Genomic DNA, 23625 nt, shown 5'->3' with positions numbered 1-23625 from the left:
AGGCTTGGGAGCGGGGTCAGTGCGTAAACTGCGTTAAAAATATTTTAATTACGTTATTCTTTCTTAACTAATTAAGTTAATGCTTTAAACTGACAGCCCAACTTTAAATATATTTGTAATTACACATATGTTAAGATGTAGTTGTGACACCAGCAAACGGGTATGGCACAGGCAAGACACAAGAGTAATCCTAAGGCATGCGTGGGTCTTCGATAGGTGAACAATATCCAGAGGGCTTGAGAAGAGGGGTAGTCCGATAACCTGAGCAATAATCCAAACGAGGTATACACAGAGTCCGAAACTGTGAGACAAGGGTAAATTCACGATACAAGGGCAGGAAACAGGAAACAAGACTATAAACAAAATAAAGTAAACTTAGACTTAGAGAACACCGAATGGCTCGGTAAGGCAGCTAACACTTAGAGAGTGCTAAACGCAGAACCAGACTCGGAGCTAAATATAAACACAGAATGGCTTGGTAAGGTAGCTAACACTTGAAAAGTGCTAAACGCAGAACAATACTCGGAGCTAAATATAAACACAGAATGGCTTGGTAAGGTAGCTAACACTTGAAGAGTGCTAAACGCAGAACAATACTCGGCAGAGAGGAAGAGGAAGTCCATGGTTTAAGTAGGGGGTTCGATTGTGTGATAATTCTCAGGTTTGAGCGTGATTAGTGCAATCAGCTGTATATGTGTCGTCAGTGCAATGGATGATGGGAATTATAGTCCGAGGGTGAAGTGCAACAGTAGTGGTGCAAGAGTCAATATGATGGAAGGGCGACCTCTGATAGTGAGTGTACGGAAGACCATGAACCGGATTCGTGACAATATGAGCTTGAATTTTTTTTACAGAACAAATAACGCACATGAAATGCTTTTAAATGGTGTAATTACTTTACTTAATTACTCCTTTGTTTGTTACTGGTCAAGTGAGCCGTCATTTTGCTGCACGTCTGTTTGTGGAATTAAGGTGCTGTGAAACATGAAGCTTCCAAAAATCATCATTCTCCGCTTTTTGGCTGCGCCACGCATTTGTACCGTAATTCCAAAAATAGACGAGCATTCAAATCCAGGCGGTGGCTCGCTTGACCAAGTGTTTGCAGATGACAGCTCACTTGACCGGGGCATTAACCCCATCCCTAAAAATTGCCATGTCACTCATGCTTATCACATTGGTCACATCACATTTTCTAAGTCAGCATAGTTTGTCAGTACAGTCAGTAACATAGCAGATTGAAAAATTTGTATCTCTCTGCAGTCCAATACACGGCATTGCAGTGGTGGCTTGAGTCTGTTGAATGGTGATTTAATGCTACGTTGTCACCAAGTCGGTGAGACGCAATGCTATAAAGTAAATAAATAATGTCCCCATCTTTTACTCTCACAATGAGCTTATCATACTCGTTTGCTACATTAGTACTACATTAGGGCGGAATCCAGCCATAAAAACAGAATTTACTGTCTAACGTGGATTTTCTCAGAGTTTGTCATATTTTTGATGAATAAATAAAAACCGTTCAGTACACTTAAATCAAATCGCGATATAGACTAGTGTCTGTGAATATTAAACTACAAAAAGACAATTTAAAAATGAATCCTCGTGTTCTCAATTCAGGTTATATACATTTTGTTCTAATTGCTTTTAAAGTTATTTATAATAAGTAAAGTGAAATTTACTGTTTAGTGCACTGAAGTTAGATTCATTTTGGATAATAAAGTTTACTGTTAAATACCCTGCCTCCATTACATATCTTTGTCCCATCATTATAAGTGTTTGATCACCACATTTGAGTGACCATTGCAAAAAATGTTTATTTATATATTTTCTGTTTATGTATATACTGTATTGGGAAGTGTGTCCAAACGTTTGACTGGTACTGTACTATAATATACACATAAAGAATATCAGCCGATATATCAATATTGGATTTCATTTTTACTCCCTAATATCGGTATTGTCATCGGCCACCAAAAACGCATATCGGTCGGGCTCTATTAATTTATATAGAAATCTAATATCAAACACACTACAGTTACTTTAGTGTACTTTAAAGTGTAACAAACACTAAAATGCAATGACTTAAAATGTATATTGATGTATTTACAAAATGTACTTTTTTAAAGTGTACTTAAATGTGTTAAGAAAAAGTAATAAATAGTTTATTATTTATTTATTTAATGAGGTTTGAAGCAGGGGCGCCGTAACGGGGGGAAAGGTTAGGATGATCCCAAGCACCCGGTGAGGGAGAGAGGGCCCGGGACGTGGTGATGTCATATAGCTGTCATACAATGTACAAGTACAAGTTTGGTTTTGTTTTTCTTTCTCTCTCTCTCTCTCTCTCTCTGTAGTGTTTGAATACACAAATGTATTGGACTTGTGAGTGTTTCAACATAGACTAAACATTCTCATAAACACCCCAGTGCGCAAACTATATGGTTTCAAATCTGCATAATTTAACATGAAGCATTTACATAAGCAGCGCAGGCAGAGTGGCTGATTAGTGTTAATGCAACCGCATAAATGTAAAATGGTAATGTGGCATTAGAGCATGACACAAAGACATGTTTCTGAAAGGTCTTTAAAGCTTTAAAGACCTCATGAAAAATCTTACATTTGTAGCTTTTAGTTGAGGCCATATGTTAGTGTATCCATAAAGGTTGACAAACTAAACAGATATACGTATTTAAAAAGTGCAATCTTTCTCTTGGACCAAAATTATTCATGACACATTCTCCCTCTCAAGGTTGAATACAAATGATGTATTCAAGTATCAATATAGTCCCAAGTCCTTCACTAGAAACTATCCTGAGCTGTGGCATTAAAGTATTCTAAGTAAATAAATTCTAAACATAAAGACCTTCAATATATCCTGCCACAGAAAGTCACGTTTGTCAAACCGTGGAGTGGTTTATTTCCTGATCCAAACAAATCATTCCCAATTTGCATATAATTTATGGAAGCTTAATAACACTATCTTCATTTCAGACAGAGCTTGAAGGATACTGCATTCATATGGAGTAGAACAATCAGATTTTATACTAATAGTAATAAAAAAATAGCAACAGATTTTTTTATTTCATACTGTGAAGTAGTAGTGAAATGGGTAATTGAGAAGATTGAGAAGGCAGATCTGAATATAACTTGCATACGACTATAGAAAGGGGCGGGGTTTAAGTAGATGATATGATTGGAGAAATTCTGCCTACATCTCCAGAGAGAAGTCTGTAATTTTCACTGGAAGGTTGAGTTATGACTTCTTGATTAAAAATTACAAGGTCAAAACATTATTTAAATTAAAGAAAGACATAAAATAGAAGGGATGAATTTTCATTTCATGATGCATAAAATTATGGTACACTGTATAAAACAATTTTTGATTAAAAAAATAAATAAATAAATAAAGATTATTGGAGTATGGTTGTTACAGATCGACCAGGCTCTCACCTCCACTAATCACAGCGAGCACCTTCACCAGAGTACTAATGGGCACACCTGCACTTCATCATTCTTCTACAATGCTCATTGAATATCGATATGCAACCGCATCTGTTCCCCACTGAAAAATCCAAGATAGAATTCATAGTATCTCTCCTTTCCGGTAAGGCACTACGGTGGGCTGAAACCATTTTCTCTCAGTCTGGTCCAGTAACTCAGTCATATCAAAGTTTCACCACCCACTTTCGGGAAGTGTTTGGAAGAGTAGAAGGGGACCCATCTATCAGCGATCAGCTCTATCACCTCCGCCAGGTTGCCAGCTCCATTTTTCGATTATACTCTCCAGTTCAGGACCCTGGTGGCGGCCAGTGGGTGGAATGAAAGAGCCCTACTCACCACTAACCGTCAAGGTCTAGAGCCCAGATTGCGATTGCAACTTGCCAGTTTAGATGATTCCTGTGGATTGGAGCGTTTCATTCAACAGACCATTCACTGTTCCACACGCATGCAATCCTGTTTTGCTGACCTTAACCCATTGCTCTCCTCCCTGTCACTACCCAGAGGCTAGCCTCCCTCCAGAACCAAACCCAGAACCCATGCAGACCGATCGATCTCACCGCACTGATCACGAGCGGCAGAGGCGACTAAAAAAAGGGCTCTGCCTGTATTGTGGAAAGGGTGGGCATATCAGGTCGACATGCCCCGTTCGCCCACCACAGCTTTTGGTGAGTGCAATTCAACCCATCTCTCAGAATATGAAGCCACTCACAGTTGAAGTCATGCTTACTGCCTCTAACGTCTCTATTCCAGTGCAAGCCCTTCTTGATACCGATTCTGGCGGTAACTTCATCTCCGGGAGCCTCTGCCGCCAACTCCACCTCCCGACTGTTGCCAACCAAACCATCTACCAGATCCATGTGATAACGGGAAGGCCCATCGGACGAACCACAGTCCGATACAGTGCGGGGCCCGTGCACCTAAGATTCGGTCACTTACATGAGGAATTCATCACCCTGTTGGTTCTGGAGGGAGCGCACACAGATATCGTCCTCTGGCGCCCCTGGTTCGTCCAGCATGAACCCCACATCTACTGGCGCACCGGGGAGGTCCTGAAGTGGGGCACTCAATGCTTTCCGGATTGTTTTCCTAACCTCCCACAACCACTCCACCAAACCATTTCCAAGATACCAGTGAACTCTACATCCATAGAGAGTCCAGTCGAGAAACAATCGTTGATATTCCATCCTGCTATGCCCCCTTCAGAGATGTGTTCAGCCTGGAGAAGGCCTCCAAATTACCTCCTCATCGGCCATGCAACGGTGCCAAAGATCTCCTGCCAGGTGAGCCAGTGCCCAAGGGTAGAATTTACCCTCTGTCAATCCCCGAACAGAAGGCCATGGAGGAATATATCGACGAGGCTTTAAAACAAGGTTACATCCGTCCGTCCACCTCCCCTGCTGCTTCGAGTTTTTTCTTCGTGGCCAAGAAGGACGGAGGCTTGCGGCCTTGCATTGACTACCGGGCTCTTAATAATATTACAGTGAAGTTTCGATATCCCCTTCCTCTCGTCCCAGCGGCCCTGGAACATCTTCATGGTGCCACCGTATTCACGAAGCTCGACCTCCGCAGCGCGTACAACCTCATCTTGGATACGCGAGGTGGACGAGTGGAAGACAGCGTGGACGAGTGGAAGACAGAAAGCCGAGAAATGCTCATTCCATCAGTCTTCAGTACACTTCCTCGGGTACATCATAGATAGTGGTGGCATCCGAATGGACAAGGGGAAGGTGGAGGCAATCCGAACTTGGCCGGCACCCTCCACCATCAAGGAGCTCCTGGGAAGATTCCTGGGCTTTGCAAACTTTTATAGGAGATTCATTCAGGATTATAGTGGTATTTCCAGTCCCCTCACCAACCTCCTCTGAAATAGGCCCAAGTCTGTCCTGGACCCCAGCTGCCACGGAGACCTTTGAGAAGTTGAAGGAAGCCTTTACTCACGCCCCTATCCTCGTTCATCCTGATCCCCAGAAACCCTTCGTGGTAGAGGTCGACGCTTCCACCTCAGGCGTGGGAGCTGTAATTTCTCAGCAGCAGGGGAGCCCGACCAAACTCCATCCATGTGCCTTCCTCTCCAAGAAGTTCAGCCCGGCGGAAAACTTGGCCATCAAGCTCGCCCTCGAGGAATGGAGGCATTGGCTGGAAGGTGCGCAACACCCATTCACCGTCCTGACAGACCATAAGAATCTACAATACCTAAGGGATGCCAAACGGCTCAATCCCCGTCAGGCACAATGGGCTCTCTTTTTCACCCGGTTCCATTTTACCATCTCATACCGTCCCGGGTCCAGAAACACCAAAGCCGATGCTCTCTCACGTATTCATGCCACAGAGGAAACCGACGAAACCCCTGAGTCAATCATTCCAGAAAAGATGTTCACCTGTCCTATCCAATGGATTGCCGAGCCGGTCACTCCTGCCAATGCCTCCACAGCTGCTCCGCCGGGCTGCCCTCCTGGTAAACAATATGTTCCTAGACAGCAACGCACTGCCACCATCCGCTCCGTTCACGATTATCAGGGCACTGGCCACCCAGGGACCGACAGAACCCTCTCGCTGGTAAGGGATCAATACTGGTGGCCCAGTATGGCCAGGGATGTGAGAATTCTCCAAGTCTTGTCGACTTCTCCCCCTAAGAGGTCTACCCACCGCTATGGAAACAGCGGAACAACTCTTCAATCATGTCTTCAGATATTTTGGCATCCTCGAAGATATAGTGTCGGATCGTCACACAATTTGTCTCCAGAGTCTGGAGGGGGTTCTTTAAGCTCCTAGATGTGACCGTGAGCCTCTCGTCAGGATACCATCCCCAGACGAACGGGCAGACGGAGAGGAAGATCCAGGAGATCGGTCGCTTCCTGCGAACCTTCTGCCATAGCCACCAGGACTCTTGGAACCAGTTCATTGGCTGGGCTGAGTACGCCCAGATCTCCCTACGTCAAGCTTCGACTGGACTCACTCCCTTCCAGTGCGTGCTCGGCTACCAGCCATCGTTTTTCCCCTGTCAGGGGAACCCTCGGAAGTACCTGCGGTGGATTACTGGGTCTGAGAGAGCGAGAGGGTCTGGGACGATGCTCATCAAACACTCCAGCGTGCAGTACGTAGACGCAGGATGACAGCCGACCTTCGCAGGTCAGAAGCCCCGCAATACCAACCAGGACAGAAGGTCTGGCTGTCAACTATGCCATCAAACACACATCAAATGGACATCAAACTGCGTCTGCCCTGCAAGAAGTTTAGTCCCAGATATGTCGGTCCCTTCACCATTCTCAAGCGAATCAACCCGGTCACCTTTCAGTTACAGTTACCCCCACATTACAGAATTAATTAAACCTTTCACATTTCACTCCTGAAGCCTTATCATTCTCCTGTTTCTCCCTCCACAGAGCCTGGTCCGAGCGAGGAACCCCCTCTCCCATTAATACTGGAGGACGGAGCCATATATAAGGTTAAGGAGATCTTGGACTCCCGGCGTCGTGGTGGCCGCCTGGAGTACTTAGTGGACTGGGAAGACTATGGGCCAGAGGAGAGATCATGGGTCCCCAGAGATGACAACTTAGATCCCACATTACTGGAGGAATTCCATGCGACCCATCCCAACCATCCAGAGGAAGAGGAAGGCCACCACGACGTCGGGGTTTTCGGCCCCCAGGAGCGGGCCGTGGAGAGGGGGGTAATGTTACAGATCGACCAGGCTCTCACCTCCACCAATCACAGCGAGCACCTTCACCAGAGTACTAATGGGCACACCTGCACTTCATCATCACCTCATTAAACCCCACTATAAAACCACACACCTCACCACAGTCAGACGTCCGGTCTCGTTTATTCGAAGTGGACTCCTACATGTTATCTCAGCGACCTACCTGCTACTTACCGTCCTGTGTACTAACCTCTTGTGTTTCCTTCAAGTGTTGTCCATCCGTGTCCTGGATCCCTGTTCGTCATTCCTGGAACTTTCCACAAAGCAAAGAGGTGTGTGGTCTCCCTATCCATCCACGAGCTCCTGCCAAGGAACAACACGGTTCAGTAATCCACTCTATTCATCCGCCAACGTCTCTACATCAGATACTCACCGCTGCTATATCCTGCCATTGCTCATCTGTCGAAATAAACCTTACCGCTTTTATATCTCCTGTGTGTCCGAATCCATCTTGTAACAATGGTTTACAAGAAAATGCTATTTCACTCTTCCTACTTCAAAATTTTACTTTTAATTCAGTGTGATAGTTACCATTCTTTTGTAATTATTGGTGAAATTTACTAGCGATTTAGGAGTGAAAAATGCTTCAAAGTAAATCCTATTATTTTATTTTATCGATCAGCATTCTGTATTACAACTATCCATTTTATAATTGGCTGTCTAATCTGTATAACCTTCTTAAAATAAAAAAAATATATATTTTTTACAAAATTAACTTTCATTCATTTATTTGAGAAGGTATTGCTTGATGCCTTAACCCAAACATATAGTGAAAGCAGGGAATTAATTATTTTCTATTCTCTGTCTGCATCAAACCACACAAACCTCACTTGAACGTCACTCCATTTACTCTGTCAACCTAATTTTTCCAAAAAGAGTGCATTTGTTGAGTGCTTGGTTGGAGACGTGCTGGGGGCGATATCTGTCTCTCACTGTCAGGAATGGAGCCACGGCGAGTGGGTGGCTGTCGGACCACGGCTGTATGCAGAGGTTCCACGTGCCCACGTCCAGAGCGCTCAGAGTCATGCAGGGATAATGCGTTATCCGTGTGAAGGGGCTTACACTATGCTGAGAAGATAAAGCCCCCACACTGATTCATCTGAACGAGAAAAAAAAGTGCATTATTAGACAAAAAGAGCGAGAGGAGGGGGGGGGGGGGGGGTGGAGGAGGACGCTTTAGTGGCTTTGTCATGAATATTCTAATTGGCAGTGTTATCTCTGATGATTATTAAGACTGGCCCCGGGGCCCTGTGCAGATCTAATGTAGCAGAAAGGGAGCAGCGGCAGGAGACTGTTTAGTGCTGTGTCTGTGTGTGTGTGTGTATGTTTGTGTGTCTAACTGTTATTCTTCAATACATCTATTGTCTGTTGTCCATTTACGGCCCACAGCATATGTGAATCCATGTTTCTGTATTTGTCTGTGGTGTAGTGGGGATTTAATGTGTTTGTGAGTCTTATGAATGCAACGAATCCTTTTTGATACTGCCAAGAATGGCTTGTTTCCTGGTGATTCAATAGCTCTAATCCGATCATAAACTGATGGAAGATTCCTTTAAAACATTCTAAATATGAATAATGTGTTCATAGTTAAATTTAGCAGCACAACATAATCTGCTCTTATCTAAACATTTCAGATTCTATGCGATTTACAGATTTGAAGTGAATTTGAGTTACTTCACAGCAGAAATCCAAATTTCTAATATCTTGTTTCCCAGAAAAATATATTTACATGTACTGAAGTTTGTGCTAAGAACAAATGGCACTAGATTTGCATTTTCTGAAGGAAAAGAATAGGGTTGGTTTTAAGTAAGTTTAGGTTTCAGGCTTTGCTTTAGCTATTTAGCTGTTGCTGACTATAGATATTTGCATAGACACAAAATAGAAGAGACCAGTCGCAATTCAGTATGCAAATAGATGTAAGAAAGACCAATCAGATTTAAGTATCATGACGATATCATTGATGTTGGTGAGATTTCTTTTAAAGTAAGCAAGTATGAGACTTTAAAAAATTCAGTCTTGAATTACTTAAAAATAATAGCATTTACAACTAATATCATTCATTTAATAATAAGAATAATAGTTAAACTAAAATGTAAAACTTATCTCAGTCAAATGTCAAATCGATCATATTCACATCAAGAAAATTAGGTTAGTAGATCGTGTGTTCTAATCCCTAAAGTTTTGGTCACATTTACTGTTGTTCTGCGCATTTTGGCAAACCAAATTCATTAGGAATCTACTTGAGGGTGCAGGATTTCCTCACATAGATTTCAACGTTTTTTTCACGCAAATTTGACCTCACCATAAAAGCAAAACTTACACTGTGAAAAGTGGGAACCTGCAATTGTTACTTTAAATTTGACTTCTACATGATTTATGTAGTTTTTTCTACATCCATATTATGTAGTTTTGGTGGTGCAAATTTATATGTTTAGGTTTTAAATTGTTAATCAGTTATAGTAAAAATATTTTTGACTTTAATAAATCAAGTTAATTTACTGTTACTTCTTTTAGTTTACCATTTTTCAGTGATATTTAACACCTAACCCCTGTCTTTTATAGTCTTGCAAGCTCCATTCTTTCCTTCAGTCAAGTAAGCTTCTCTGAAAATGAATATTAATATCTTACATAATTTAGCTTCTTATGTAAATTATACTCATTTAAAGGAATAGTTGACTTCCTTTACTCTCCATCATGTCTCCATCATATTCGTTCTGCTTTTACAGTGACAGTGAAGGGTGACCACAGCTCTTAAATAAGATTTTCAAGTCAAGATTTTATGTAAATAATGACTTCTGACTCTCAGTCAGAAGGCTCATGGGTCAGTGCTGGGTTACTATGATCACTGCATCCAAGACAACATGTCCTTTTTTTTTGTTGTGACCTTGTTTGATCTCTATTCAAATTGTGTTTCCATTGCCACTCAGCTAATCACATACAGACAAGCCAAAGACATTCCTTGAATCCAGAAGCCATCCATTGAATCTGTATGATAACTAGCTTACATGATGTGTTGTTGATGTTTCTTCCTCTGATTAGGGGTATCGGCCCAGCTTACAAACACCCGGCTGAGGAGGAACACTTCGGTCGGGACGCCCTTCTGGATGGCCCCTGAGGTAGGACCGTTGGCAAGTAGTTTGCAAAGCATGGAGGTGACTTTGTGGGCTGCAAATGTTTTTGTTTACTTAGTTTTTCCATAAGATTTCCATATGAGACCAGCGAGGAGGACTACGTCTCTGAAGTTGTTTTAAGAGTCGTAGCCAGAATTTTCATAAGACTCAAGGGCAGAGGCATACGTGCCTCAATTTGTTCTAGGTGTCAATACAATCAAAACACAAACAGAGATGTATTATTAGTGCACTTTTAGACTTCTAAACATCTGTGGGGAACATTCTAGGTTCATTTCTGGATTTATCGCATGGATTAAATACTAAAGACGCTGGACAGTTTATTTGTGTTTCTAATTCTGAGGTAAGACCACCTGTATTGCATTCTGTGGTTTTCTATCCACATAAAGTTTATGGTACAATAGTATAGGTTAATGTAGAGATCTAAATTGATCTAAACTAAACCATGATTTTTTTTTGTCACAAGAAGGCATTTTTTTTATTAGCAGCTCTTTTGCTTAGATTTATTGTAGCAGATGTATATTTCTCTCATCCCTGCTTAGTCTCTCTCTCTCTCTCTCTCTCTCTTAAATTACATCTTCTATATTTTTAAAAATATAAAATCAACATGCTTTTAGTGTGTTTAATATTATTATGTGTTTTCTGTATTATTAAACTATTATTATTCTGCACAATAAGGTCCCAGTTTCAGTTGCTTTTGTAGTATTACAACTAAAGATGCTCCAGTTGCAATTTTCTTGGCCAATTCCAAAGCAATGTTCTTGATTTTTAATTTTTTTCATTCTAAGAATTAAAACTGATAGCTTATACAAAACAAAAATCAGCTTTTTTTCAATCAATAATAAATAAATAAATAACAAAAAACTGCATAACAAAACAATTTCCCCAATCTGGACTAAGTTACATACATTATTTTCTCTCACTTAAACAACTCTGAAAATAAAGTACTCTGTGACTGGAAAGAGGTGGAAATGAGTTGCTGTATATGTTGTATATAACAAAACAGATGTAATTTCCCATGGTTTATAAATTTTCCCCCAACCTTATTACATTTTTTCAGTTAGTTTGAATAATAAGACACTGTAGAGTTGTTACCCTTCAAATGAAATCAGTATTAACAAAATCCATCTTTGTGTTGCAAAGCAAAACAAAAGCATTAGATGTATTTATACACACTGTTTGAGGAACCTGAGGTGTCATAAATAATGTGATAAGATTAATGTTTTAAATATTTTTTGAACATGCAAATAAGAAATGTTGGGAAAACTTCAATGATACATTAAATGTGAAACAACCAGTAGGTGGCGGCAAATGGTTGTTTTAATGAGTGAGTCATTTAGTCATTCATTCAACTGATTCATTCAAATGGCTGATTAATTCAGAAAAGAGGGTGAATGGGATACTGAATCATTGACTCACTCGATTCGTGGAATTTTTGTGCTCTGGTGACACTGTTCAGCAGTCAGTGTCTGTTATAAACATTTGCAGTTCAGTAATGACTGTGTTTGTGTATTTGACCAGGTCATCGCATGTGAGCAGCAGCTCGACTCCACGTATGACGAGCGCTGTGACGTGTGGTCTCTGGGTATCACGGCCATAGAGCTGGGTGATGGAGACCCGCCCCTTACTGATCTTCATCCAATGAGAGCTCTCTTCAAAATTCCAAGGTGACGCCCTCATTTTTGTTTGACACATGTTGTATGCAAACACTGATTTGCATGACTACTCTACAAAATATTCAAAAAGACCTCACAGTCCACAAGGTCAGGTTTGAGTCAGTACATGGAATAATTTGTGATGTTAGCATTGCTGCTTACTTGGGCCTTGTAGCTGTCAGAAGCCAGGCTGGTTTCATTCTTAGGTCTTTTTTAGTGCAGCTTAAATGTACTTCAGTTTCTTGAAATGCATGTATATTTGTGGACACAAGAAAGAGACAAAGCGATTTTTCTCTCCATCCACCTGTCTGAAGGGGAAATTTGATTGTTTACTGTTTTCAGGCTCAGAACAGAAACAGTTATCGCTAGTGTCATCTTGATGGTGCAGCACTTTTGTGCTCTAATATACCTCACACACACACACACACACACACAGACAGAGCATCCGTCCATTGAGTGCTGTGTTGTCAGAGCAGTGGCGTTCTGACTGCAGTCAATGGTGGGGGTTGTGGGTATAATCATAGAGCGGTGTGGTAATGTTTCTGACTGCTCATGTACGCACTGCAGGCTGTCTTTGTTGGGTCTCTCTCATGTTCTCTTTCCTTCTTATTTGAAAAAGCACACCTTACACCCCCCACGCCCATCCAGACTGAGAATGAGCAATGCAATGTGACAAAACTGGAACGTAGCCATTAGAATCTCAAATCTGAATGTTCTCAAAATATTTCACTCAAGATTTATTTTGAAACGTATTTTTATATTTAGATCTACATTATTATTAAAAAAGCGTGAGGTCGGTAAGATTTTTTATGTTTTTAAAAGTCTCACCAAAGCTGCATTTATTTGATCAAAATATATTTAAAATAGTCATTGTAAAATATTATTACAATTTAAAATAACTTTTAAATATATTTTAACATTTGATTCTTTGATAAACAGAAGCAAAAATATTTTGTAACATTATAAATGTATTTTTATTGTCACTTTTGATCATTAATGCATTCTTGCTGAATAAAAACATTTCAGGGTCAAATCTAACCTGAGTGTTATTCTATATTTAAGAATATTTTAGGTTAAAATGTATATAAAATATATTTATTTTAAAAATATGCATCAATTTATAAAATGAAATATTTGAGAATTTTTTATTGCAAAATCTGACAGTGTTTTGGTTGATAAATTACTCTCACAATTAGACAGATTTGAACTTGTCTCTCTTATGCTGAATGATTATGGCTTGGTTAGAATCAGAGGAGATCTGTTACGACTTTGCACAATCTGATTCTTCTTTAGCCTAGATTTAAACTGCTGATTTTTTCTGGCCAGAGGAGAATGACACTATTTCGACAAACTATTTCCCCGTCTAAATACTGTAAAACTGATATAAAGCCACCCAACTTTATATAAAGCAGATGTAAAGATGCTTTGACATAATTTGCATTGTTAAAAGCGCTATACAAATACAAATGACTTGACTTGACTCTGGCTCTGTAGGGATTGAGAGCTAGTATGTACTCAGTGAACAGTACTAGGCCAGTGGCACATGCTCATGGCATATTTGGTGTAACATTTGTGTGACCCAGATTAGGCCAGACTAAGAGCCCTGGGCACAATGTGTCTGCGTTCAGACAGGAATACACACATTTAGCCAGCGAACAGGAGCTGAGAACCAAAATAAACCAGAAATTAACACATTCAATGAGAGATGATACATAATCTGAATATGCTGCTGACATGTACATGGATGAAAATAGAGACCAAAAAATATATTTTTAACATATAACACTAAAGGCAGGGAAATTAAAATATAAATACTTTGTACTGTGGAAACCTGTTTCTACCCTGGAAGGAAGGAAGAAGGAAAGAAAGAATACAAATACATAATTGTGACTTTTTTATCTCACATTCCAAAACTTTTTCCTTGCAATTCTGAGAGATATAAACTTGCAAGAAAAAGTTATGAGATGAAAAAACAGTCAGAATGACCTTTTTTTTTTTTTTTTATATATATATATATATATATATATATATAATTATATTCCATAGTGGAAACAAATAAAAACAGAATTACAAGATGTAAACTCATAATTTTGTGGAAAAAAATTCAGAATTGTGAGATGTGAACTGAAAAAAATTAGAAAAAAAGTCAGCCGCAATTATGAGTTTATATCTTGCAATTCATATTTTTGTGAGATTAAAAATTCATTCATTTATTCATTCATTCAATTTAATTCCGTGCAATCAAAATGAAGTAAAAAATAATAACATTACAAGAGATTTATATTCCAAATAAATGCTGTTCCCTCTTTATACATCACAGAATCATGAAAATATGAATCATGGTTTCCACAAAAACATTCAAATTAAATAAAAAATTAAATTAAAATGTAATTTATTTTCCGTGATGCAAAGCAAAATTTTCAGCATCATTACTCCAGTCTTCAATGTCACATGATCCTTCAGAAATCATTCTAATATGTTGATTTTCTGCTCAAGAAAAAATATTATCAGGTTTGAAAACAGTGAGCATAAGAGACTTTCTTCAAAAACATTCAAAAATCTTACCAAACCCAGTCTTTTGAACGGTTGTCTACTTTGTTGATTATTTGGTGCTTTAATTAGTGACATAAGTTACCAGAACAAAACATATCCCAGCCCACGTTATTGTTGTTGTCTTGTGGTTTTCGAATCCTGTGCTCTTAATAATGTGCTTTAAATTGCAGAAGCCTTGTTGTTTTCCTCTGTAATCTTTTATTTTTTGCTGCTGCGTTTTCCGATAAGGATGCACTTTAATAGTCCAAGCGTTTCTCCAGCCGTTTCCATGAAAGCTGCTGTTTGTGTGGGGTGCAGCGTGTGATAAGCAGAGATGTATGCCCCCCCATTAGGGTAATCAATCGCTGTCAGAGGCACAGAGCGCGCTCCTGACACGCTAGCCGTTGGGCTGGAGTACACCTCCTCAACCCTGCTCTCCCTCTGCTAATAGCCCCCTTCACCAGGACACCAAATGATGGCTAATTAGCTCTATTGTTCCACAGCAGGGAACACTTGTCAGGTCCTCTGTGACACCGTTAAGTGTCTATCTGCTTACTTATCTACATTTACAGGAAAAAGCTTTTTGGCAGCATTCACAGACAAAGCTTTTTTACATGAGCACAAATTCACTGAAAATTTCACTTTCACTCATGCAACCTCAAACAAAAACAAAGGAGATCAGGGATAGCTGACGCTTTTTAGCTCGTTGAATATTTCTTAGCCTTTTATCTCTCTCTCTCTTTATAGTCAAAAACGTTAATATCTTCACTACAAAACCATGTTAAATATTGCAATGTTATTACCCAGGAAAAAAAGATACAGTTCATGTTGTTGTCATGTTATCACTCCATTTGAGATCAATTGTAAAAATGGCAACTGGCTGTTTATTGGCATGGATTTAATAATAATAATAATAATATAGTACCTAAAGTAATAAATAAGCCATCTTTCATAAGAAATACAGTGCCCTCCAAAAGTTTTGGAACAGTAAAGACAAAATTGCACTGTTGGCTGTGGAGTCAAGATATTTACAAATATGATTAAAATATGAATATGAGACAAAACTACAGAATGTCATATTTTATTATTAGCCGTTTCAATAAATAAAAAGAACAGCACTTTTAGAGTTCATCCCACTCATTGATGTGAGCATAAGTATTGGGACAGTTGAACATAAGGCAGATATAACATATTAAAAGCTATTATTTAGTTGCAGATCCCTTGCGCACAATCACAGCAGTGAGTCTGTGACCCATAGACATCACCAGACTCTTGGTCTCATCCTTTGAAATACTTTTCCCAGACTTTAATGCAGCCAATTCCAATTGTTGCTTGTTTTGGGGAGTTTCTGTCTTTACTCTCCTCTTCAGCTGGTGAAATTCATGTTCAATCAGACTTAAATCTGGAGATTGACTTGGGCAATCTAAGACTTTCCATTTCTTTGCCCTTATAAATTCCTTGACTGAACTGGCAGGGTGTTTTGGGTCATTGTCCTGATGCAATATGAAGCACTTCTCAATGAATCTGGTGGCATTTTCTTGAATATTGTTAGGCAAGATGGTTTGGTACCCTTCCAAATTAATTCTGCTACTGTCATCATACATTAAGTCATCAGTAAAGTTGAGAGGGCCTGTTCCAGAGACAGCCATGCATGCCCATGCCATGACACCACCTCCACCATGCTTTACAGATGAGGCTGTATGCTTGGGATCATTGCAGTTCCTTTTTTTTCTCCACATTTTTGCTTTCCCACCACTTAGATAAAGGTTCAACTTCATCTCATCGGTCCATAAACACAGTTCCGAAACTCTTCTGGCTCACCTTTGTGCTTTTTTGCAAACTCTAATCTTGCCTTTCTATTTTTGGTGCTGGTCAGAGGTTTGCATCTTGCTGTGTAGCATCTGTAATTCTGTGTCAAAGTCTCCTGAGGACAGTAGATTGTCAGAGTATCACCCCAGCTTTCTGGAAGTTGTTGGTGATTTTACAGATACGTCTTTTAGGATTCATTTTCACAGCTTTTATGATTTGTCTGTCATCAACTACTGTTGTTTTCTCAGCCGATCAGGTCGTTGTTGGTTGCTGGTGTTGCTGGTGGTTTCCAAACTCTTGATTTCTCCATGCCCTTTGTTTTTGCTAGAGCTCTAACTGACTTCCTCTTTTCTTTTAGCATCCAAATTGCATGCTTTTCTCTCAAAGTCATCTTCATCCTGGTTTGTGTGTGTCATCATTAAATGCAAGATTCAGAATGCAGAAGTACTGGATATAACTGATACGACACATTCCCTGCTTTTAATATCTGAAGAATTACTGCAACAGGACACAGCTGATCACTTAGAAAGACCTGTGAGGCAACTGTTCCAATACTTATGCTCACATCAGATAGAGGGATGAAACTCTAAAAGTGCTGAACTTCTTAGCTGGTAAAACATCTATGTGTTGAATCACCCAATAATAAAATGTGACATTCTGTAGTTTTGTCTCATATTCATCTTTTAATCATTTTTGTAAATGTCTTGACTCCACAGCCAACAGAGCAATTTTGTATTTACTGTTCCAATACTTTTGGAGGGCACTGTATCTGTTTAAAGTGTATTATGGGATATAGTGGCTTTCCAGCTACACCCCAAATTCCAGAAATGTTGGGATGTTTTTTTTAAATTTGAATAAAATGAAGACTAAAAGAATTTCAAATCACATGAGCCAATATTTTATTCACAACAGACCATAGATAACATAACAAATGTTTCAACTGATAAATTTTAAAATTTTATGCACAGAATGAGCTCATTTCAAATTTGATGCCTGCTACAGGTCTCACAATAGTTGGGACGGGGGCAAGTTTACCATGGTGTAGCATCTCCTCTTCCTTTCAAAACAGTTTGAAGACGTCTGGGCATCGAGATTATGAGTTTCTGGAGTCTTGGTGTTGGAATTTGGTCCCATTCTTCCCTGATATAGGTTTCCAGCTGCTGAAGAGTTTGTGGTCGTCTTTGATGTATTTTTAGTTTAATGATGTGCCAAATGTTCTCTATAGGTGAAAGATCTGGACTGCAGGCAGGCCAATTCAGCACCCGGACTTTTTAAATTAAATTAAATTATAAATACAAAATGCCTTGTTTTACAAAACAATAGTAGTATATATAGTAATATAATTCTATGTTGTTTTGTTTAATGTATATAATGTAATAAAAGCATATGCAGGTATGCATTTTGGTATATAGACATTTTTCTTTGTGCATGCTTTATATGGTCTGTGCTTATAAGGATTGTTGAAATGATTCATCTAAACAACAGACAATTTTTGGCAGTAATCTAATAATCTTATCAAGTGAGGAGTGCCTTTTTCCTTTGAAATTGGATCAATTTGCTGTGAGCGGTTGTCTCCTCATTGCTCTCTCACACTTATATGTATCTGTTTTTCTCTGAACAGAAATCCTCCACCCACCCTACACCAACCAGAGCTCTGGTCAAACGATTTTAACGATTTTATATGCAAGTGAGTAACGCAGGTTAAATGTATTTGTATTTATATGTATAGCATTGGCAAATATAAAGTTTGCTGGTTGTTAAAGTTTTGTTAGTTTTTCTTTTTGACACTGATTTTGTAGGTTAATTACTCTCATAAAGAGCTGTGTCTCATAATGCCTCATCATACTCTAATTATCCTCCTGCTGGTTTACCAGAACATTGTTTGTAACTGAATTCATCTCAACAACCTAGTGTTTTTCCCGAATCTGGTCCTTATCAGCTGCCATTTGATGTGGTATTTTGGACATTTTAGCACACATTCTCCCATTTTTGTCCTCTTCAGGTGTCTGATAAAGGATTTTGAGCTCAGGCCCAATGTGTTTGACCTTCTTCAGCATGTCTTCATCAAACAGATTGTGGGCCGAGAGAAGACGCTGCCCAAGCAGCTGATGGAGCTAATCGACCTCAACCAGCAAATCGGCGTTATCGAGAAAACAAGGTAATTAAACACAAATATAAGTGTTTAAAGCGTAACAAGTTTGAATTTGAACTTTCTAACTTTTACAATTTAAAGGCTACTTTTTCACTAAAACGTTTCACCCTTACAGAAATGAATAGTACTTTTGACAGATTTGTTTAAAACTATTTAATCACATGACATGAAGCCTCCAGCCATATTAAAGAAAGTACACTTTCATTACTATATTTCTTAAAAGTTTTATTTTAAAGTTGAAATCACTCTAAAGTTCAGCTAATTGCTTTAAATATATAAATTTAAACTGTTAGACATTTTTATTTTAAGTGCAATTAACATTAATCTGAACACATTACATTCAGTTCATAATTAAGTATATTATTTTAACGTATATTATTTCCGTAATGAATGCTATTTTTATTTTTACTATTCTTTTTCACAAGGAATGACTGGCCAAACTCTACCAGAGATTGTATAATGAGAAGCAATCCATTCATAAAAAAAAAAAAAAAACCTGATGCATTCTTATGTAGAATATGATGGCAGAATATTTGAAAGGCCCATCTTCCATTTAAAATATATTGTTTATTTACTCTAAAACATGCTTGAGTCTTAGCTGGACCGACTTGTAAAATATATGTTTTCCATTTTTTGTGCCATCTGTGCTTAATAAGCAAAGTTTATGATACTCCTGTTGTCAGATTTTATTTCAGTTTTATTGAAACATAATGCCGACAAATTATACTTAAAAATTAAACTATTATTGACTTGAAATGCCGTGTCCATCTAGAGCACGTTTAAACAGACAACACTTTATTAATAACTCAAAATGCAAGAATGAGTCCTCTGTAATCAGCCTTGAAAGCCAGAGATACATCAGAATTACTTATATTTTTAAAACTTACATAAACACGGTCATAAAAATACAAGGATCACATCAGATCACACTGCTAACTGCAGTGCTAGCCATTATAGCGGCGCCATCACAAACCCTGCTATGCTTCTAAGATATTAACTTTATTTTTATTGTTTAAGCCATCTTGGAATATCTGAAAGGAGAGACAGTGATTCCAGGTATGAGATATTGACTGTCAGTCACATGGGTTAGATCGAGTCTACTTTCTGTGGATGTAGCAGTAGCAGCTTCCTGTCTCTGATCATATTATGTTGTGGCGACTTCCCTTGCAGCTTTACCAAAAGTGTTGATTGTGTACCCAGTGTTTTTGTGATTCACAGAATGTGTTGTTAGGCAGCTTTACTGTATAATACCAATATCATTGAGAATATAGTGTGTGCTCATATGTTGTGCTTTTCTTGGCTCTGTAATTAATCATCTTAAGAGTGCTTAGGATGTTGGGTTTATTCAAGAGTTACTCTTTTAAATGTGTGAATACATAGTTTGGTCCAATGTGCTGGGCTTTCTTACTTTTACCTAACGTTTGTTCAATAACATCATAAATTCATAAAACAAATATTCAGTATAATGCGGCTATATTGTTAATAGGTAAAACAAGTTTGAAGTATTTCCATGTTTTTAGTGTTAAAAAAGGTGGTGCTCACACAGACTGCATTTATTTGATCAAAAATACAGCAAAAAACGAAATATTATTATATTATATATATATATATATATATTCTTCAGTCTTCAGTGTCACATAATCCTTCAGAAATCATTCTAATATGCTGATTTGTTGCTTAAATATTTCTTTATATTATCAATGATGAAAACAGTTTTTCAGTTTTTTTTATTTGGGCGGGTGGGGTGGGGGGGGAAATCTTACTAACCCCAACAAAAGTTTGTGAAAAAAATAAACAGGTAATGTATTTTGCATGCTTGTTACAGCACCTATGCTAATGTCATACTCAATCCACTGTGATAATTTTGCTGCATAGCTTTTGAAAAAATAATAAAACTATAGAATAAAATAACCTTGAAGTAAAAACTGACTTAGCAATTTTCTTATATAACTATTGATTTTTATTTCATCATTACCTTTAATGACTTTATCAGTAGTTTCAACAAAGGTCATTTGTGTGAGTAATTTCTGTGATTTTAACTTTCATGGTTGCAGGCATGAGCGGATCCACACCAAAAAAGGCAGCTACATGAAGTCTCAAAGTCAAAGTTGTGACGACGCGGATGATCTGGCAACCCTGGAGGTTCTAGATGAAGTAAGAATGAATACAGACCCCACAAGAGAAAGGCCAAAACACACACACACACGTTTTGATCATCAGTACAGACTAAGGAAAGGCTTCAGGAAATTTTCCATCCTTCTGTCAGACAGCCCATTCATTCCAGCAGGAATTCTTTTGTATTTCTTACATTTTCCAGCAGTGTTTTTCAGAGAGACTGTCAAGTGAACATAACTCATCCAAGCAGTCTCATATTTTATCTGTCAAGTGAATAAATAGACAGATTAGTGAACAATAACAGAGTTTGTATAGAAACACATTTAAGGTGATTTATCAATGCAGAGGGCTCTCATTGGCACTAGATATATTTTCTCATCCATTATGGTAGCAGTGCTGACAGGAAGCACTTGTATTATGCTTTTGTCCTTGGACTGATATCACCAGATGGAGACCTGTGATGTGTGTAACTGTCTTGTATGGCCATATTGGCTGCATATGGCAGCAAAATGTACATAGTGTGCAATAATCACTATGTAAAGAGCCATGAATGCAGTAGATAATGAATCATCTCACCGTGTCTAGGTTTGGTCATGCATGAAAATGTGGTATTAGATGGTTATATTGTTGTGTATCGGTGTGCAGTGGTTTGATGGGACGGCCATCTGTGATGTTTAATTGTCTCTCTGTTAGAACACAATCACTGAACAGCTACAGAAACGTTACGCAGAGGAGCAGATCTACACCTACGTTGGAGACATCCTCATAGCGGTTAATCCATTCCACAAAATGGAGCTGTACACGCCGGAGGTGTGTGTGTGTGTGTGTGTGCCACATCTCTCGTTCGCTTTCTTCCTCACCCATCAATCTGTATCTGTTTTGTGATATTGTACCATTTGCAGAAAGAGTGTATATATAATTCCCCTTTTTCTTTCATTCACATGTTCTCCTCTCTCTAAATAACCTTGTAAAAAAGAAGTACACTTTAGTTTACTTAAAAAAAAAGAGTGCTTATTATGGAAAAAATATACTTTAAGAATATACTTAAATGCAAAACTAAAAGAACACTTAATTACGTTACACTTTTGTTTCAGGAAATGTGAATTATCAATTTAGTCAAATACAGTTGTCTAATATTTTGTGATTCTCTGACAGCATTCTAAGGTTTACATTGGAGCCAAAAGAACGTCCAACCCTCCTCATATATATGCAGTTGCAGATATCGCATATCAGTCCATGGTGTCCTATAATGCTGATCAGGTAGACTATGTTCCTCTATGGTCCTACAGTATATTCCATCAACACATTGTAATCTGCTATTATTACTTTAAAGAGATATTTCTACCTGGTTTAATCCATATGAAGTAGTTTTGGTCATTTCAAGTAATGTGTTAGGTTGATTCAATGATAGTAAATAATATTTGGTAACACTTTAGTATAGGGACCGAGTCTCACTATTAAGTAGTTGCTTATAAGCATGCATATTAATAATATATTGGCTGTTTATTAGTACTTATAAAGCACATATTCTGCATGACCATATTCTACTTCCCTAACCCAATACCTAAACTTAAAGGGTTAGTTTACCCTTTCAGAAAATGATGTCATTAATTACTCACCCTCATATCTTTCCAAACCCGTAAGACCGTCATTCGGAAGACAAATTAAGATATTTTTGAGAACTCTCTGACCCTCCCATAGACAGCAAGGATACTACCACGGTCAAGGTCCAGAAACATAGCGAGGAGATCGGTAAAATAATCCATGTGACATCAGTGGTTCAACCGTAATTTTACGAAGCTGCGAGGATACTTTTTGTGCGCAAAGAAAACAAAAATAACAATTTTATTCAACAATTATACTCCTCGAGTTACCGTCATCCACCGTTTTGGAGAGTACCCCAGAACGTTTTAGGATCCTTGCTGTCTATGGAGGGTCAGAGAGTTCTCAAAAATATCTTAATTTGTGTTTTTGGGTGAACTAACCTTTTAATGGCTTGTTAATAGCGAAAATTAGACCTTAAAATAAAGTGTGACCTAATATTTAGATGTTGCCAATTTTAGGTTACCTTTTTTTTTTCTCAGTGTATCATCAGTCATGTTCTGAACTGCTTGTTTCTGTGTGCAGTGCATTGTCATTAGCGGAGAGAGCGGTGCTGGGAAAACAGAAAGTGCCCACTTATTAGTACAACAGCTGACCGTCCTCGGAAAGGTTCGGAGAGCGGCTTTATGTTCTCACTGTTGTGTTATGACATGTTTTTGTCATAGAATGTCTTTCATATCACTTAATGATTTATTCTTCTCACATAATAAAATAATTTCAACTTCAATCAATATTTTGATGTCTATTTATGGTGTTGGACGATTTTTATATATATCTAGATGTGAAATATGTGTGTTCAGTCCTAATCACTTTTATTTTGCAATAATGAGTTGATGACTATCTATCTATCTATCTATCTATCTATCTATCTATCTATCTATCTATCTATCTATCTATCTATCTATCTATCTATCTATCATCTATCTATCTATCTATCTATCTATCTATCTATCTATCTATCTATCTATCTATCTATCTATTCTTTTTTGTTTCTTCAGGCAAACAATCAAACCCTCCAAGAGAAGATTTTGCTGGTCAATAGTCTGGTGGAGGCCTTTGGAAATGCCTGCACTGTGATCAATGATAACTCCAGTCGTTTTGGGAAGTATCTGGAGATGAAGTTCACCTGTGGAGGGACCGTGGTGGGAGCTCAGATGTCAGATTACCTGCTGGAGAAGTCTCGGGTTGTACACCAGGCCGTGTAGGAGACCATCTCTCTCGTATTGCCTTAACCTTGAAGCTGCAGCTAAATTCAGCATGAATACAGAATTAAATATTGAATGACAAAGACTGACTGAAATGACCAAACACATTTTGATGTTTAATAATTATCCTGTTTTATCAAAGCACATTCAGTAAATAGGGTGAAAATAATTTGTTGAAAAAAATAAAGCACAATGAAAAAAGGAAATTGTTACAATGTCACATTTATTA

At 38.4% G+C, this 23625-nt stretch overlaps 1 protein-coding gene across 1 annotated transcript in view; it reads left to right on the top strand.

Moving 5' to 3' along the window:
* The window catches only part of LOC306862949 (myosin-IIIa-like), an 86333-nt gene that overhangs the window by 22952 nt on the left and 39756 nt on the right, over nucleotides 1-23625 (top strand). Inside the window, exons 6-14 of the mRNA XM_079406060.1 lie at nucleotides 10238-10314; nucleotides 11848-11993; nucleotides 17944-18009; nucleotides 18325-18480; nucleotides 20529-20628; nucleotides 21283-21399; nucleotides 21745-21849; nucleotides 22717-22800; nucleotides 23190-23392. Coding sequence (XP_079262186.1) covers nucleotides 10238-10314; nucleotides 11848-11993; nucleotides 17944-18009; nucleotides 18325-18480; nucleotides 20529-20628; nucleotides 21283-21399; nucleotides 21745-21849; nucleotides 22717-22800; nucleotides 23190-23392 — 1054 coding nt within the window. The remainder of the gene's footprint in view (nucleotides 1-10237; nucleotides 10315-11847; nucleotides 11994-17943; nucleotides 18010-18324; nucleotides 18481-20528; nucleotides 20629-21282; nucleotides 21400-21744; nucleotides 21850-22716; nucleotides 22801-23189; nucleotides 23393-23625) is intronic.

The sequence above is a fragment of the Barbus barbus genome, assembly GCF_936440315.1.
Source record: "Barbus barbus genome assembly, chromosome: 44".
In the NCBI taxonomy this organism is placed as follows: Eukaryota; Metazoa; Chordata; class Actinopteri; order Cypriniformes; family Cyprinidae; genus Barbus; species Barbus barbus.
This window is presented reverse-complemented; position numbering and strand designations above follow the sequence as displayed.